The sequence below is a fragment of the Bubalus kerabau genome, chromosome 8 (assembly GCF_029407905.1).
Source record: "Bubalus kerabau isolate K-KA32 ecotype Philippines breed swamp buffalo chromosome 8, PCC_UOA_SB_1v2, whole genome shotgun sequence".
NCBI classification, from domain to species: domain Eukaryota; kingdom Metazoa; phylum Chordata; class Mammalia; order Artiodactyla; family Bovidae; genus Bubalus; species Bubalus kerabau.
In genome coordinates this window covers 104463506-104483344 of record NC_073631.1, presented here as the reverse complement: position 1 = coordinate 104483344, position 19839 = coordinate 104463506, and the positions used below count along the sequence as shown (strand labels likewise).

At 40.3% G+C, this 19839-nt stretch overlaps 1 protein-coding gene across 10 annotated transcripts in view; it reads left to right on the top strand.

Moving 5' to 3' along the window:
* Positions 1-19839, top strand: part of DGKI (diacylglycerol kinase iota) — a 430242-nt gene that overhangs the window by 353380 nt on the left and 57023 nt on the right. For all 10 annotated transcript variants that reach the window (XM_055591024.1, XM_055591028.1, XM_055591025.1 and 7 more), the window contains one exon: positions 11526-11551. In XM_055591024.1, coding sequence (XP_055446999.1) covers positions 11526-11551 — 26 coding nt within the window. The remainder of the gene's footprint in view (positions 1-11525; positions 11552-19839) is intronic.

Sequence of the window (19839 nt, the reverse complement as noted above, 5' to 3'; positions counted from 1 at the left end):
ACTTTCCTTCCAAGGAGTAAGCGTCTTTTAATTTCACGGCTGCAGTCAACATCTGCAGTGATTTTGGAGCCCCCAAAAATAAAGTCTGACACTGTTTCTACTGTTTCCCCATCTATTTGCCATGAAGTGATGAGACCGGATGCCATGATCTTAGTTTTCTGAATGTTGTGCTTTAAGCCAACTTATTCACTCTCCTCTTTCACTTTCATCAAGAGGCTCTTTAGTTCCTCTTCACTTTCTTCCATAAGGGTGGTGTCATCTGCATATCTGAGGTTATTGATATTTCTCCTGGCAATCTTGACTCCAGCTTGTGCTTCCTCCAGCCCAGCGTTTCTCATGACGTATTCTGCATATAAGTTAAATAAGCAGGGTGACAATATACAGTCTTGACATACTACTTTCCCAATTTGGAACCAGTCCATTGTTCCATGTTTAGTTCTAACTGTTGCTTCTTGATCTGCCTATAGATTTCTCAGGAGGTAGATAAGGTGAACTGGTATTCCCATCTCTTGAAGGATTTTTCCACAGTTCGTTGTGAGCTACACAGTCAAAAAGGCTTTGGTGTAATCAATAAAGCAGAAGTAGATGTTTTTCTGGAATTCTCTTGCTTTTTCAATGGTCCAACAGATGTTGACAATTTATTTTCCTCTTTCCGACTTCTCTCTGTGTGACAGTCTCTAGGTCCATCCACATCTCTGCAAATCAAGCCTGAATGTTCTTCATGTTCTTCAGTAGGAATAAGTGCATCAGCACATGATGGGAGCCTATATGCACAGATACTAGGTTTCACCAAAGTGTGAGAAAAGTAGGCAAGTCCAGGGAACTTTCAGGGCTGTGGTCAGGAGAGGGCAGAAGGAGTGAACGTAGAATGACAAAGGAGAGAGGGAAAGAATAGAGTTGACATAAAACTAGAAGAAACCAGACGCTTCTCTTTCTCTTCCTAAGTAGGATGGATGATCCACCCTCTGCTTAGAGAAGGTAGTGTTTTTGCTGTGGACCTCATCCCAAAAGCTGGAGTGTTCAGAGAAAAGTTAGGCATGAAAAGGAAAATTGGTGAAACATACATCGAGAGTTGCTTTCAAAGTGCGGACATGGACTTACTTGTTCATGAAGACTTCACACCTGAGGGCGGTTTATTTGTAGTGTGCCAGGAGGATTCTAGAGGCAGCGTGGCTCCTGGACCACCACACTGTGTTTCTTCCTGTGTTTTCTATTCTAATTTCATAATGGCAACCAGAAAATGAAGGGGGCCTCGGCTCATCCAGCCAGGCCTGTAAGTGGATAGGAAATATCTCAGAGCTCCCCTCCCCTATCCACATTCTTATAGAAATGTCCCATTCGTATTTTCAGAATACGAATGTTTGTTTTTGTGTCTGGTTGTTCAGATGGTAAAAAGCCCACCTTCAATGCAGGAGACTTGGGTCAGGAAGATCCCCGGGAGAAGGAAATGGTAACCCATTCCAGTATTCCTGTCTGGAGAATTCCATGGACAGAGGAGCCTGGCGGGCTACAGTCCACGTGGTAGCAAAGAGTTGGACATGATTGAGCAATCAATGCTTTCACTTTCTTTGAAGTGCCTTTTACACCTGTGCTATATTTTCATTCCAAACTCACCTCTGTGTGGTGACCTGGTTCATTGCCAACTCCAAGCCAGGTGATGGTTTAGAAACTCTTAAGTAGAAAGTCTTATGTGTTGGGTACCCTGCGAAAGAAAGATTGATGTTCATTTGTGAGTGATCCTCTCTAAAAAGTAGTAGACCAATATAGGTGGCACCCCAATATTCATCTGATCTATCTTTAGGAAAGATTCTGCAAAATGGATAGTCTATAGATCTACCCCTTTCCTAGTGGGGAAATGATACAGGTGTTCCAAGGAAGGGCCAAGAAAGAAAGCCATGGATACTATCAAGATAAAGCCATGGGATTAAAAAAAAAGGAAGACAGAATATTTTTAGAGGCCTTTAAAAAAGTAGAGTCAGAACAGTATTACTCAAATACAAAAGATATCATGTTTGGAAGAGCTTGTAGATTTAGAGCATCTCAGATTTCATAGAAGTTGCCAAGAAAATGCATGTATCAAAAATGTACGGCAAAGAATATTAACACACCATAAAGGCTGAACTAGTCATGATGCCCATCATCTCAGTTCTAGCTTTATTGATTAGAAGCAATAAAACATCACAAGCAGTGGCATATTTCTCAAAGACTTTCACCTTCATAACCAGGACACACTTGTGCTCTCTTATTACTACGTCGCTGGTAGAAAACTGGGCACGTTTTTCAGTGTCCTTAAGCCTTGTGATTGATCGACTGAAAAATCAGAGGCCTTGAGGGGAAGCTTGCTGATGGAAGGCAATCTACACAAGTGTCTTTGTGATTCTCAGAGGTTCCTTGTGTCTTGATGACGACACGGTCTAGAAGCAGTACCGTCCAGGACAGCAGCTGCAGCCAGTGTGTGCTTCATGTCTCATCCTCTTGGATTGTTGATATCTGCATACACTAATCTTATGATTCATTCTGAGATGCTATAACTGTATTTAAGTAGATCATTTCATATTTCCTTTTTCTTGAAAACGTCCCTTTCCAGAGGAGAACAAACCTATCCCCTAGCAGACCTTGGAGACGTTCCTGAAGCTGACAGTCTAAAACTCAGATTTTTTTTTTTTTTTTTACTTTATTGTTTTTTGTTAAGAATTCAAGTGACTTTTACTTTGAGATCCATAGCCATAACATGGCTATGGAATTTTCAGTATGAAAATATTTTACCAGTTAAACTATATAATTCCCATCTGAAAGCAATGTCTTATTTTCCTGAAAAGTGTTAGTCACTCAGTCATGTCTGACTCTCTGCAGCCCCATGGTAGCAAAGTAACCCACCAGTCTCCTTTGTCTATGGGATTATCCAGGCAAGAATACTGGAGGAGGTTAGCCATTCCCTTCTCTAGGGGATCTTTCCAACCCAGAGATGGAACCTGGGTCTCCCGCATTACAAGCAGATTCTTTACCATCTGAGCTGCCAGGAAAGCATTTATTTTCAGGTTCCCATGTATACTCTCATTTGAGAAGTCTTGCCTTCATTTGAAGGGAAAGAAAAGTATGAATATTCAAGTAAGTGGGGTTAACATTGGAAAGGGAACTTTCACTAGCCCATGTTCAAATTAAGATTCATAGAAAAGTGTATCAGAGTGGCTTAAAAAGCAAAACTCTTCCACAAAGCAGATATTTGAAGGGATGAATAAATGAATGGATTCCTTCTTAATGCAGTTTTAATTGTGAGTCACCTCCTTTTAATCCTTTTATTTCCCCAGTGCAGTGGGGACACAGTAGGGAAAGCCTGCAGGTTTTTTCTATGATTTAATAATTCAAAGATCTGGGTAAACCTTTACACTCGTCCTCTGCTGTGGTCTTCTAGTTTTTTTTTTTTTTTTTTTTTTTTTTGACTGTTGTGTTTCTTCTTTGAGTTTCTGTTTAGACTCTGTTCCCTTCCCTTGTTTCTTCCTTCTTCCCCTTATTCCATCTATTGATCTCATGGCGAAGCATTAAGTTTTTACCTGCTTCTTGCCGTGTCTTTTTAGTGCGGACTCCGCCTGTGTTTTATCTGTCAGAAATCCCTGTTCTGCTCTCTTCTTAGGGTAGTTTTGTGTAGATGTCCTGCTGATCCCCTTTTGTTCATAACTCACATTTGTTTGGGGTGAGTTCTTTTTAGAACTACTGCTTGGGATGAATAATTAGGGATAGAAGGTTGGTGGGTTTCTAGAAACTTTGAGTCTCTAGTCTTCATACTCTTTCTTAGCAGCACTCTCCTCTAGGGTTTGCTTCTGCTCCTGAATGGCTCAGAGCTAAGGGCTTTGGTTAACCTTGTCTCTTCATTTAAGATGGACACATTCTGTATCCTTGAATGTGGTCCAACTTTACTAGACTTAGTAGCTCTTCATATCTAATAATTCCGGTTTAGGGACGTCTTCTAGTTTAGCCAGAGATGATGCTTTCTTTTCTGTTTCTCATTGTCCCTGTTATTTTCCATGGATTTCAAAAAGGATTGAAGAGCACACAGATGCAGAGGTTCTGCGATTCTAGTCTGTAGCTTGTCTTCTGACTTTATTCTCACTGTTTTGTGATCTGCTCTGTCCACAGCTGCACGATCAAAAGCTCAGATGAGACGCTGTGACTTCTCTGCATCAGAACTTTGCTCCGTGTAGCTTAGAACCTAAATGACAAGCCCCTCAGCCTCTGTATGAAACGCCCCTCCCTCTTGTGGCTCTAGACATAATGTTTATGACTCCTCTACATGCGAGCAACACTAAGTTGCTTGTATATCTGATCACATGTTGTGAAATTTTCTATCCTAATCCTTTCTCATATGCCTGTAGCCTCCACCTGAAATAATTCTTTGTTTCTTACTTACCTAATAGGCTTCTACTTATCCTTCAAAGCCCAAATCGTTTATAAATTTTTTTGATGATGGCCGTTCTGACCAGTGTGAGGTGACTACCTCACTGTGATTTTGATTTGAATTTCTCTAATAACTGGTGATATTGAGCATCTTTTCATGTGTTTCCTGGCCATCTGGATATCTTCTTTGGAGAAATGTCTGTTTAGGTCTTTTGCTCATTTTTTGATTGTATTATTTATTCTTTTGATATTGAGCTGCATGAGATGTTTGTATATTTTGGAGATGTGGGTGAACCTGGAGTCTGCTATACAGATTGAAGTAAGTCAAAAAGAAAAACAAATAATCATATAGTAATGAATATATCTGGAAGTTAGAAAAATGGTACCGATGAACCTATTTGCAGAGCAACAATAGAAAGGCATGCATTTTCCCCCAAGGACTTGGGGACACAAGGTGGGGACAGGGGAGGCTGGAAAGAGTTGAGAGAGGAGCAGTGAAACATACGCATCCAGTTCAGTCACTCAGTCGTGTCCGACTCTTTGCGACCCCAAGGACTATAGCACACCAGACCTTCCTGTCCATCACCAACTCCCAGAGTTCACTCAAACTCATGTCCACTGAGTTGGTGATGTCATCCAACCATCTCATCCTCTGTCGTCCCCTTCTCCTCCTGCCTTCAATCTTTCCCAGCATCAGGATCTTTTCCAATGAGTCAGCTCTTCGCATGAGGTTGCCAAAGTATTGGAGTTTCAGCTTCAGCACCAGTCCTTCCAGTGAACACCCAGGACTGATTTCCTTTAGGATGGACTGGTTGGATCTCCTTGCAGTCCAAGGGACTCTCAAGAGTCTTCTCCAACACCACAGTTCAAAAGCATCAATTCTTTGGTGCTCAGCTTTCTTTATAGTCCAACCCTCTTATCCATACATGACCACTGGAAACACCATATCCTTGACTAGATGGACCTTTTTGGCAAAGTAATGTCTCTGCTTTTTAATATGCTATCTAGGTTGGTCATAACTTTCCTTCCAAAGAATAAGCGTCTTTTAATTTCATGGCTGCAGTCCCCATCTGCAGTGATTTTGGAGCCCCCAAAAATAAAGTCTGACACTGTTTCCACTGTTTCCCCATCTGTTTGCCTTGAAGTAATGGGACCAGATGCCATGATCTTCGTTTTCTGAATGTTGAACTTTAAGCCAACATTTTCACTCTCCTCTTTCACTTTCATCAAGAGGCTCTTTAGTTCTTCTTCACTTTTCTGCCATAAGGGTAGTGTCATCTGCATACCTGAGGTTATTAATATTTCTCCCGGCAATCTTGATTCCAGCTTGTGCTTCATCCAGCCCAGTGTTTATCATGATGTACTCTGCGTATAAGTTAAATAAGCAGGGTGACAATATACAGCCTTGACGTACTCCTTTTCCTATTTGGAACCAGTCTGTTGTTCCATGTCCAGTTCTAACTGTTGCTTCCTGACCTGCATATAGATTTCTCAGGAGGCAGGTAAGGTGGTCTGGAATTCCCATCTCTTTCAGAATTTTTCAGTTTGTGGTGATCCACACAGTCAAAAGCTTCAGCATAGTCAATAAAGCAGAGATAGATATTTTTCTGGAACTCTTGCTTTTTCATTGATCCAACGGATGTTGGCAATTTGATCTCTGGTTCCTCTGCCTTTTCTAAATCCAGCTTGAACATCTGGAAGTTCACAGTTCACATATTGTTGAAGCCTGGCTTGGAGAATTTTGAGTATTACTTTACTAGCGTGTGAGATGAATGCAATTGTGCGGTAGTTTGAGCATTCTTTGGCATTGCCTTTCTTTGGGATTGGAATGAATACTAACCTTTTCCAGTCCTGTGGCCACTGCTGAGTTTTCCAAATTTGCTGGCAATACATATACATTACCATATGTGAACTAGATAGCCAGCAGGAATCTGCTGTATTGCACAAAGAGCTCAGCTCTGTGCTCTGTGTTGAACTGTAGGGGTGGGATGAGGGGTGGAAGGGAGGCTCAAGAGGCAAGGGATATATGTATATTTAAGCTGATTATTTCATTGTACAGCAGAAACCAACACACAATTTTAAAAGCAATATATGCCAACTAAAAATAAAAAAAAGCCCAGCTCAGACAGTTCTTGAGTTTTGAAGCCTTCTTTTACTTTTTTTGAAAAAGCATTGAAAGAACATTGGTCTTCCTCTCTTCTGTGCTCTTTACTCATACATGTTTTGATGATTGCAGTTTTTCGTTATAATCATTTGGTTAGATATTTTCCTCCTACACTAAGTTATGTGTTCCTTGAAATTGATGTCTTGTTTCTTTGTCAATCTACATCACATTTAGGGCCTGGTGGTTAAGAGGGTCTCAAGTAACAGATATTCAGGTTCAAATCATTATAAATGGAAAGATTCAGATCTGAATAATCATTATTCAGGGTTAATAAAATAGGTGAAAGATTTTTAAATGCTGGACTTGAATTTCTGTTTTCACTGTCTCTGCTGGATTTGAATGGAATGTAAATAAACATGTGAAATAATCCCAAAACAAACAAAACAGGACAAAATCAAGTATAAAGATCCTGTTGTTGTTCAGTCACTAAGTCATATCTGACTCTTTTGTGACCCTGTTGACCGTAGCCCACCAGGCTCCTCTGTCCATGGGATTTCTCAGGCAAGAATACTAGAGTGGGTTACCATTTCCTTCTCCAGAGGATCTTCCCAACCCAGGAATCTAACCTGCATCTCCTGCATCGGCAGGTGGATTCTCTGCCCCTGAGCCACCAGGGAAGCCCATCATAAAAGAAACCAGTGGTGAGGAAAAAAGTGAGGAGGCAAACTCTAAATCCTGGAGCTATTTGAGCACTAGAATTCCATGGATGGAGGAGCCTGGTGGGCTGCAGTCCACGGGGTCGCGAAGAGTCGGACACGACTGAGCGACTTCACTTTCACTTTTCACCTTCATGCATTGGAGAAGGAAATGGCAACCCACTCCAGTGTTCTTGCCTGGAGAATCCCAGGGACGGAGGAGCCTGGTGAGCTGCCGTCTGTGGGGTCGCACAGAGTCGAACACGACTGAAGCGACTTAGCAGCAGCAGCAAAGCTATAGTCAGCATTAAGAGAGTAGATACTTTTTCCAGGATAAAATGTATGTGGAGGAGAAATGAGCAGGCTGGGACAACACTTCAAGTCGTTCAGGTGCAACTGGAGGAAAAGCAGGGAGCTTTCTTGCCTTCCTGCATTGTCAGGTTAAGGAAGGTTATCTCTTCCCAGGACTCAACCTCTCTGTTTTAAAAATAACTGTGTATACTGCTGATTTCATGGTATTTCTTCTCTCCTGAGCTAAGTTCCATAAAACTTTTTATGCCCATTTCCAGCGATAATGGATGATGTGCCTGTCTCAGTGGAATAATTTAGTGACTCGCTCCGGTGAAAGGTGAAATGCTGAGTGAGGATTGAAATACTCCATATGTCTTAAAATTCCACAAACCTAGGCGTGTGGGAGACATTCCACACAGAAACTCAACATGACTAATCCTTAGAAAACAGTCTGAAATCGATCGTTCTTCCCCGCTGCCTGGACATACCGCAGAAGGCATCCCCCTGGGGCTCTCATGGAGCCATCTGGAATTTTTCAGGTTTAATATTAGTACTTTGCTTCTACAGAAAGGCAGCAAAAACCCTTCCTCCCGGGTCTTCCACCTGAGACATCTAGTGGTCCATCCATCGGCATGGATTTTCCTTTATTCCTATAACTCTGTGAGAAATTAATTGTGAACCATCCAAGACAGGCTTTTGCTTACTTCTCATCAGAAAACACCAGGAATGAAGATGTTTCCTTGTTACTAGCTCTTTTTTATGTCCTGGGTAGCTTAAAAAATTCTCCAGTTTCTTTTTTCCTTTTTAATTTTTATTTTGTGCAGGAGTGGTGTTGATTAATGATGTTGTGTTAGTTTCAGGAGTGCAGCAAAGTGATTGATATACATACACATATGTCAGTTCTTTTTCAAATTCCTTTCTCATTTAGGTTGGAACAGAATATTGAGCAGAGTCCCCTGTGCTATACAGTAGGTCCTTGTTGGTTATGTTTTAAATATAGCAGTGTGTACATGTCAATCCTGTTGCTCCTTTGTTCAGGCCCCTCTGGTCCTTTATTGGATGGTGGGCATGTCTGGGGTGAGGTGGAGCCTGGAGAGTGCCCACATCGTCACTAATTTGAAGTTTCAGATCACTCCCTGGGTCCTTCCTTCCTAGCTGACCTAGGAGCTGGCAGACTAGAAGGTAGTTTGAAGGTGATGTGATTTTTGAAGAGTTCCAGAATGTGTCTGAGTCCAAACTCTAGTGTATGGTGCTGAAATTAATGCCATTTGATACCTTTTAATCAGGGATCCTCTGTGTTCTAAATAAGACATGGTTCTAGTTTCCAAGGAGCTCACAGCCTAGTGGGGCTTCCCTGGTGGCTCAGTGGTAAAGAATCTGCCTGCCAAGCAGGAGAGGCAGATTCGATCCCTGGGTCGGGAAGAAGGGATCTCCTTCCTGGGAAAGGAAATTGTACCCCACTCCAGTATTCTTGCCTGGGAAATCTCATGGACAGAGGAGCCTGGTGGGCTGCAGTCATTGGGGTTGCAAAGAGTTGGACACGACTTAGCAACTAAACCACCGCCGCCGCCACAGCTTAGTGAGAAGGCTGGTGTGTGAAAGTATGAAACAGTGGCCCTTAGGGAGAGGACAGGTCAGCTCCACCTGGGGAGGCCCAGTGGCATTTCTCAAGCAGATGCCACAGAGATGATTTAGGGTGGTGTCAGGGGCCCTCCCTGTGTCTGCCTCCCAGATGCCTGCTTAACTCTCCACCAGATCTTGGGACCCTCTGTAGTCTTCACATGCAAATGTCTACTTAAAGAGATGGCTGAGGTTGAACTAATTTCACACTTCGCCACCCAGTGAAAGTTAAGGCTGTATCACCATTACTCCTATGTCTGTATTACTGTACTGCTTGTTCACATAATGGACAAAAATATTTCTGATCAGTAGATAAAATAAAATGGTATTGGGCATCCCAAAGTAGCTAAAATTGTCCTTCAACCACTATGTCCCAATTGAATCATTCTTGCCTCAATGTTTGCATCCTGTCTCATAAACATTATATTGTTGTTGTTGTTCAGTTGCTAAGTCGTGTCTGATGCTTTGCAACTCCATGGACTGCAGCACGCCAGGCTTCCCTGTCTTTCACTATCTCCCGGAGCTTGCTCAAACTCATGTCCACTGAGTCGGTGATGCCATCCAACCATCTCATCCTCCGTCACCCCTTTCTCCTCTTGCCCTCAATCTTTACCAGCATCAGAGTCTTTTCCAATGAGTTGGCTCTTCGCATCAGGTGGCCAAAGTATTGGAGCTTTATCATCAACCTTGCAATGAATATTTAGGGTTGATTTTCTTTATGATTGACTGGTTTGATCTCCTTGCTGTCTAAAGGACTCTCCAGAGTCTTCTCCGGCACCACGGTTCAAAAACACCACAGTTCTTCAATGCTCAGTTTTCTTTATGGTCCAACTCTCACATCTGTACATGACTACTGGAAAAACCATAGCTTTGACTGTATAGACCTCTGTTGGCAAAGTGATGTTTCTGCTTTTTAGTATGCTGTCTAGGTTTAGTTGTATTATGACTACATATAAATATTAGTTATTTAAGTTTGGTAGCTTTATTACCAAACTCACACATTAGCCTTTGGTCATCTCCCTGCTATGGGCCCCAGAGGGCCCATCATTTAGAAAGGACCCCTCCCTCCTGGTTTCTTGCCTCTCGCTTCAAACTTCCAACACCTCTGAAGACGGTAGTATACATCTCTTTCTCCCAAGTAAAGCATGAGTTGGTAATCAAGACAATATCTTTCAAGCTTGAGGGGAATTCATCCACAAGGTTGTGTCTGTATTGCCCCAATTAACTTAATATGTAGTCAGCTGAAAAAGAAGAGGTTTTAATTGTGAAAGGGGTTGATGCATTATCCACTGGTATCTTTTGGCTTCTTTATTCTCTTTAATGTCACTTTATTTTTGTTTTTTGGCCATGCCCTGTGGCATGTGGGGTCTTAGTTCCCTGACCAGAGTTGGTACCCACACCCCCTGCATTGGAACCAAGGAGTCTTAATCACTGGATCACCAGGGAAGTCCCATCCATTGGTATCTTAATGTCATAATTAAACCTGAGCCTCAAATGATAGGTAAAAGTCACTGATTTGTGAAAATTCTGTGGGACCCCAGTGGTTGCCCTATTGTTTAATCCTGATTCTGATAGGTTTAGAAACACAAAGCCAGCTTATAAAGTGTCTATGTCATATCACTCAAACATTAAATTCCACAAACAGTGGAAGCAAAAACCAATAATGCTTAGGGAACATCATTGCTTTTTACTTTGGTTTCATTTTTTATTGTCCAAGTAGATTTCTTTTTACCGATAGACACTTAATCTGGGGCTTATTTACCTCCCTGGCATTTTCTCTGGAGAGCTGGCCTTGGGCACTATTGGCATCGCAAGGATTTTGTCCATCATCACATTTCTGTGAGTTCTTTTGTGTGTGTGATAAATCCAGACCGTTTAACTAAGTTTGTTTCAGTCTTACATCACCATGCCGACAGACTGTTTTTTGAATGTTATTTATTTATACATATTTGGCTGCTCTGGGTCTTCCCTGATGCGCGAGGACTTTCTCTAGTTGCGGTCATCGGCTTCTCGTCGTGGTGGCTTCCTTTGTTACGGAACACAGGCCCTAGGCATCCAGGCTTCAGTAGTTGCAGTGTGCAGGCTCAGTTGCTCTGTGGCATGTGGGATCTCCCCAGATCAGGAATCAAACTCATGTCTACTGCATTACTAGGCGGATTCTTAACCACCAAACCAGCAGGGAAGTCCCACTAATAGACTCTTTTAGTAAAAGATCTACCACTTAACTAATCCAGGTAAGCTTTGGGAGTTACTCACTGGAATATACCATACAACCAACACATTAATTATACCATCTACTGTATTGAATTTCTGTTTAACTGAATTTTCATGGTGTAATTTCGACAAGATTATTCTTGATCATTGTACTTAGAATTATCAGTATCACTTGCAAAAGATTTATCATGCTTATTGTCTCATTTTAGGTCACCAGTCTCTTCAGAAGATCACGGTAAGAATCTGTCTTACTTATACTAATTCAAAGGTGAAAGTTGAGCTGTGGTCCTTGCATTTCATTGTCAGCAGAATCATTTAAGAAAATGTCTTTAAGATGTTTGTCTTGTGTTTTTTTAAGTGCCAATTATGAAATGCTTTTAAAAGCTTAATTCACCCCAGCTGAATTTGGTATCTTGTACTATCTTCAGATCTGTTACAACTTATTTGTTTGACAAATATTGTAAAGTTTAATGTATTCTGATTTCTGTCCCATCTGTGGATATAGTTAACCCTTGAACCATGTGGGGATTAGGAGCACCAATCCTCCACACAGTCAGAAATTTGTGTGTGACTTAGAGTTGACCCTTCGTATCTGTGATCTCTCCATTTTCTTGAATTCAACCAGCTGTGATTCCTGTAGTGCCGTAGTTTTTACTATTGAAAATAATTCCTCACACAAGTGGACCTGGGCAGGTCAAACTCATGTTGTTCAAGGGTCAGCTGTACTTTTTGTGACTTTGGGCTAGTCGTGTGACTTCTCTGAGTCACAGATTTCACCTTTAAAATGGGGGTTGTAGTACATATTTCCTAAAGTCCCTTCCAAATGGGACATTGAGATGTGTGGAGGATGTGATGAGTCTGATATGAGGCTGAGTGGTAGTTGTCTGAGTTGTCACACAGTTAAGATGAGTTATTTACATTTTAAGAGACAACTATCTTACTCAAAGGAGAATGTGTATAGTTTTGTCTCAGCTAAGCTTTGAAGTTGTGTGTGTATTCAATCAGTCGGTCAAAAATGTTTATTAAGTGTTTACAGTGGGTCAGTTATATGATCATGTTATACAGGTATGCTGTGTGGGGCTATGTGCAGGGACAAGATGATGCGTGACACACAGCTTTCTCCCTCAAGGATTTTTTGGGGGATGGAGTTGGTGGAATGCCACATACCAGCTGCTATACAAAACAAAATGCAATTCATCTTATAAAAGAGGGATAAGCCAGGACTGTAAGAGTACCATGGATGTTCTCCTTCATGCTCTTCCTAATTCAGCTAAGGCACCATGATTTATTTAGGCAATCAAGTAAAAAAATAAAAGACATGTTTTAAGTTTTTCTCTTCACCCTCTATTTCCTACCTGGTCACTAAATTCTGCCAACCCTATTTTTTATACTACTTTTTTCTCTGTTTTCTTTTTCATTCCCATTCCTTTTGTTTAGGGCCTCTCTATGTCTTACTTGGACCTTTAAAAGTGTCTTCTAACTGATAGCCATTCCTCTAGAATTCCTTCTTTTATTTCACTTTGTAACTGCCTATCACCAAAACTGATTATGGCAAAAATCTACTCCCATTGCCTGTGGGGTGAAACCTTTTCACTAGACCAATAGTTGTATTCTTCTTTCCAATGCTGAACTTAAACCTGAACTAGAAAGTCCTAAATGATGGACTCTGTCTTCCTCTCCTGCTTGTTGTTTCTCTGGGCATCTTTTCCCTTCTGTCTGTGCTCTAGCCATGAGGTGCTATGTATAGTTTCTGAAACTCACCATATTTATCATGTTTCCCACTTTTATCCAGACTGTTCTGACCGAAGTCCCTCCTCCTTTTTGTCAAAGAGAGTTTATACTTGTCAATCATCCATCCTCCATGAGAGCTTTCTACCCTGCTTAAAAATGCAATGCACATTTTTCTTCATTCTAGAATTTGACTTAAAATTTTGATGCTTGATTTACCTGTCTTCCCTGCTAGACTGTGAGTTCTTTGATAAAGATCCCAACAAACAGCAAACATACAAAAGATGTTTATTAATTGAATATACTGACGAGAGAGGGGGCAGTTTTTAAGCAGACCTGTTCTGCTGCCATAACGTCTTTCTCTGCATTGGAATAAAGTTGTGTTGTGTTTTATGAAAAATCATAGGGCAGTTATGTTCAGGCCTATCAAGTCAAGTATCGACCACCTAATGATGACCTACTCTTGTATGCTATTTTGTCCATCAGTGTTGGTATGACTGGGGTTTTTAAATTGCATATTTAGGAGTCCTTGGATTTCAGGTTCATATGATAAACCAGAAACTTATGTTCAGTATTTATTTTGAACTAGGGTTTACTGTAATGAACTTTGTTTGCATTCACCTTCTTCTCTGTATAAGAACTTATTCCCTATTCCAGAAGAAAAGGGAGTGAGACTTTAGAATTCCATTTCTATAGTCCATAGTCCACTGGGAATTCTTAAGGATTATGAGCTATCAGTGAGCGTTGCCCATATCCTGGGGAGTCCTGAAAGGTGATGACTACCAGGAAGTCTTGTTCAGTATTGACAGCACTTCAGAATCGATTATTTTGAAAATGGGTGTATGTGATCAGTTAAAGGAACATTATCCAAACTTAGGGTTTTTCCATCCTCATGGCTTCAAAACATGTATTACATGGCATGCCTCTTAATTTGATTCTGCAACTTCCAAAAGTGATTCAAATATGTAACATAAACTTACAATGATGATGTAACTAATCTCATCTGATTTTCATCTTCTGGCCCATGTATCCGTGGAATAATATTCTTTTCCTTTATCACCAAGATTTTCTACTAGTACTTAAAATGTGTTTTCTTATGTTTATACATTTTAAAGTGTTCATGTTTGCTGTGGTTTGCATAAAACCTTACGTATCGTGTCATCAAGCTGTGTTTGTGTATAATAATAACACTGCAATATACTTGGAAGAGAAGTAAGAACTACTAATTTTGCTTTCTCAAAGTTATGGGTAGAAAAGTCAAGGCACATCGGCAATCATGAAATCAGAGTAGAAAGCTCAGTGCCTCTTGCTTTTCTATTTCGTTTGCTTTCCGCAGTGATCCGGTCCCTCACTCTGACTGGTCCCTTTGGGCATCCCCAAAACGGACTTTGTTCTTGAGAAAATCTCATTTTCCAGAGTCCGGTAGCCCTGACCTTCTCAGTCCCCTCAGATTATCACCATTTTACAGAAAATGTGCTTTGGTTAGCGTGGCTTTGTCATTTTCCTTCTTGGTTTCAGTTTCCTCGGCCACAAAGCGAGGCTGTTCGTATCTACCTTGCCTGCCTTCCTCATGGGATTGTTGTGAGTTCAGTTGTGAAATTGTCTGTGAAATCACTTTCCCATTTGCGAAAAGCAGCCCTAACATAATGCTGTTGTTGTCCACGGTGGATGGGGAAATATGTGTTTACTATGATGTTCGCTCAGCATTATGCCCTGCCTTTGACAAGTTAAAAGATGTGCTGGGAATGAGAGGGCGTGTGAGAAATGTTTCTTTCAACATTATCATTAAATATTAAATTTCACTGGAAACTTTTTTTGTCTAGGTGAGGAGGGGTAAAAAAAAATACACAATTTAGCTTGCAATGATAAAGGGCCAGTGTCTCATTAGATGCAGGATCAGTAGATATGAGGAATTGATAATTTAAGGCATAAATGAAGTGTAGAACCAATTGCACCAGAATATCAGAGTTGTTAAGAATAAAGGCTGAAATCTATTGAGTGCTTCTTAGGCAGAAACACTCTGCTAAAGTGTTTCAGTTATGTCATTTCATTTCATCTGTAACAAATCACAGGACACAGTAAATGTGTTCTCAGTTTTTAGGGGAGGAAACTCAAGAGCTCTTACATAAGTTGGTGGTAGTGTTAATTTTCACACCTAGTCTAAATACTCAGCTCTTGTTCATTTGCTCACCATGTCCCCAGAGAACAAAAGAAGTGAGTGTCACCATTCAGGTGAATTGATCGAATTGTAGAAAGAAAAACATTTCCCTCTAACAAGAGTTTATTTACTACTGTGTGAGTGATTTCTTTTTAATGACAAACCAAAACAGACCAAAAATAACAACTTCTCCCTCCTGCTGGGAATGATTTGTCCCTGTAGAAAAAGTAAATACTAATGTCACATTCTCTCATAATTAGTTAACTGAGTGAAACTGAAGCTTCAGGGAAGCCTGCCATGCTGAGTCCCAGGGGGAACATTACATTTGAATGTTACAGCTGGAAGCCGAGTCCTAGTCTTTGTCAGAAGATAAGCTTGGTGATGATGGATTGCCCTGTCCTCCGAGTTTCCACTGCATTTCGTGCCTATCACTTCATCATTTAAATTGCCCCTGGAGCCACCTCCAGTGCCCAGGCTGCCTCTGCTTCTCGGAGCTCTCAGATTTTGCCCTGTCGTCTTAACCTCTTGCTTTTCAGGCTACTCAGATCGCCTCTGTGCTGCTGCTGTCTACACCAGGCAGCAACCGAGGGTCAGCTTCCAACCAGTGTCTGTTCACTTACAAAGTTAAGGACATTCATGGACTCTCTGGAGCAGCAGTGCCAAGCAATCTTGATTCCCCCAGCATGTCTGAAACAGGTATCCCTCTCCTATCCTACCTGCTAGACCTGTTGTTGGTAAAAATGGTCCTCACGCTACATGGTACTTCTGCTGTTGCAGATGTAACACAGTGAACAAGAATGGGACGAGGGGTTATCCTGAAATAAAAATGTAACATCCACAGTCACTCGTGTGAGTGCCCAAGGATGAGCCACTGAAATGCTTGAGGCAGTTTTAGTTTGCAGTGGGTTGTGCAGGGAAACACAGAGTGGACTGACCCAGAGCTCAATACATCAGGGGCTGTCTCTGGCTCGAATACCATATGTTCATTTTTCTCTCTAGTATAAATATATCCATGTACATAGATTTTGTGAAATAGAAATACTCATAAAAATATATAAAATTTATTGGCTTGGTTTAAATTATAGCCAAGGGGCTCAGTACTCAGCCCCCAGCCTAAACAGTAAAATATTTGTGGCAATCTGGAAGCTTTGTGTTTGCCTTTATTATACATTATCTTCCCTCTCCTATGGGATGACTACTGTTCTGCTTTTTTGTTAAGAACTTCCTTGTTATCTATCATTTTATTACACATATGAATATTCCACATATGAATATATATGTATATGTATATTATATATGTATTCCACATATATGTGTCTATATATAGTTTTGCTTATTTTGCACTTTTTTAAGTTGAATTCTTTTGCAAACTCTTCTATGATTTGTATCTTTTGTTTCACGATAGTGTTTCTCTGATTCATCCTGTTGATGAGCAGCTATCATGTTGATATATAGTTCTACTGTATGAATATAGAACAGTTTACATGTCCAAATTTTGATTAATGTTTAGGTGCACTCTAGGGTGTTTTTGTTTGGGTTTGTCCTTTTTATAAACAATATTGTTATGAACATTCTTTTTTATAACTCCTCCTGGTGTCCATTTGCAAGAATGTCTCTGTGGTTTAAACATAGGGATGGCATAGGTTTGTTGTTACTCAGTCACTACGTCATGTCTGACTCTTTGTGACCACGTGGACTGCAGCACACTAGGTTCCTCTGTCCTCCGTTCTCTCTCACATTTCATTAAAATTCATGCACATTGAGTTGGCGATACTATCTAACCGTCTCATCCTCTGTAACCCCCATTCTCCTTTTGCCTTCAGTCTTTCCCAGCATCAGGGTCTTCTCCAGTGAGTCGGCTTTTCACATCAGGTGGCCAAAGTGTTGGAGCTTCAGTTTCAGCATCAGTCCTTCCAATGAACATTCAGGGTTTATTTCCTTTAGGATTGACTGGTTTGATCTCCTTGCTATCCAAGGGACTCTCAAGAGTCTTCTCCAGTACCACAGTTCAAAAGCATCAGTCCTTCGATGCTTAGCCTTCTTTATTTTCCAGCTCTCACATCCATACATGACTACTGGAAAAACCATAGCTTTGACTAGATGGACCTTTGTCAGCACAGTGATGTCTCAGCTTTCTAATACTCTGTCTAGTTTTGTCATAACTTTCCTTTCAAGGAACAAGCATCTTGTAATTTCATGGCTGCAGTCACCATCGCAGTGATTCTGGAGCCCAAGAAAATAAAATCTGTCACTGCTTCTGCTTTTTCTCCTTCCGTTTGCCATGAAGTGAGGAGACCGGATGCCATGATCTTAGTTTTTTGAATGTTGAGTTTCCAGCCAGTTTTTTCATATGTTTTAAAAGTTCTAAATTCGATGGAAATCTTGATTATCTAGGAGTTACCTTAAATTTGTTCTTCATCCAGGGTGTCTTGATACACGTGGATTTTTGCTTCTTCATATAAATTTTAGAATCAAGTTACCAAGTTTTTTGTTGCAATTCTCATGGCAATTGCATGAATCTATACATCCGTATTAAGAGGACTGATATTTTTATGATAACGAGTCTTTGCATCTCAACCACATCTCTGTATTTAATTTTTTAAGACTAATTAACCTTTTAAAGTGCCTGTCAACAGAGTTTTATAATTTGTTTCATGAAAGTTTTGACCATATTTTGTTAAATATATTCCTAAGTACTTAACATTTTTAGCGATATTTTATATTTTTAAAATTGTATTTTCAAGTGATTATTGTTGGCATACTAAAGGGCAATTGCCTTAGAATCTTGTTTCAAAATCTCAACTCAAGATTCCTGCTAATATTTATACTCATAGGGACCTTTTGTAAGGAAAAAATTCTATAAGCAATATTATCTACAAGTACTAAGAATTTTGTTTCATCCTTTCCAACCATTATGCTCGGTATGTGTTTTTCTCATTCCTTCTGTGCTGATTAGAAGCCTTGGTACAGTATCGAATAGACGTAGAGGTAGTCAGTCAGCATCATTGCCTTTTCCTGATCTCCAAGTCAGTGCCATCCACAAGTCAGCACTGCTTTTAAAGATCATGGAGGTGTCGTGGTGCTGCCGGTATGGTTGCTTTGTGGATAGACTTTTAAGGATTTCACCCTTTATTCAAATTTGTTAAATTCAACAAATACTAACTTTTATTGATTTTTTCATCTTTTGAGATGATAATATGCTTTTTCTCATTTAGTCTTTTACTCTGGTACACTTCATCAATTGATTTTATAATAGAAAACCTATTATGTGCATGAGATGAACTCAAGTTGGTTATTACATATATCTCCTTTGTATATTGCTGGGTTCAGCTTACTAATATTCTATTTAGAATTTTTACATCCATGTTCATCAGTGTGATTGGTCTTTGATTTTTCTTTTTTGTTGTATGGTATTCCAAGCTTCATAAAATGATTTGGAAACTGTCCCTCGTTTCCTAATATCTGGAAGACTTTGTGTAATGCTTGAGCTATCCGTTTCTGTTATATCTTGAAACATCCTCTTAGCAAAATTGTCTGGGGCTGGCATTCCCTTTGTGGGAATAAATTTCAATGACTGATTTCTATTTTTTAATGTTTACAGAAATAGATTTTCTGTTTCTTATTAAATCAATATTGATAACTATATTGAAGAAGTTCATCCGTTTATTAAAGTTATTTTTCATGTTGGCATAAATTTTTAAATACTATCTTATTACCTGTGTCATTTCTATGAGATCTGAGGTTACAGCTGCCTTTTCATTTTTAATATTGTTTGTGCCAGCTTCTTGTGTGTGTATGTGTCTCTTTCTCACACCAGGGGCTTAGAGATCTGTTTATGTTACTGGCTTTTAAGAAACTAGTTTTTACCTTCATTGGTCCTCTGTATTATATATTTGTTTTCTGTTTCATTAGTGTCTTATGTTTATAGCTTCCTTTCCTCTAATCATTTGTCTTATTTTTATTCTTTTTCTACTTTTTCACCCCCTAACACAGACATTTAAGTACAAGCATTACCTGAATGCCTTCTCTTACTTATGTAGTTCCTTCTGGAATTCCATTTAGATGCATGTTAGACATTTTTATGCTAGCCTACGTGTGTCTTAGGAGAAGGCAATGGCACCCCACTCCAGTACTCTTGCCTGGAAAATCCCATGGACGGAGGAGCCTGGTAGGCTGCAGTCCATGGGGTCGCTAAGAGTCGGACACGACTGAGCGACTTCAGTTTCACTTTTCTCTTTCATGCATTGGAGAAGGAAATGGCAACCCACTCCAGTATTCTTGCCTGAAGAATCCCAGGGACGGCGGAGCCTGGTGGGCTGCCGTCTATGGGGTCGCACAGAGTCGAACACAACTGAAGTGACTTAGCATAGCATAGCATAGCACGTGTGTCTTACCCTCCTTCCCTATTTTGTCATCTCTTTGTTTGTCTGGAATGAATCCCAGATAAGTTCTTCAGAGTTATCTTCGTGTTCATTTTTACTAATTTGTATTCATGTTCACTTTAGATTCTTCTAGGTGAGATGCTCATTTCCTTGGCCCTTTATGCATAAGAGTTCTTTAACTCCTTCTGCGAGCTTTTCCAGTTGCCAGAGAAAACTACCAGACTCAATTAATATAAATTAAATTCTCCATTCCTG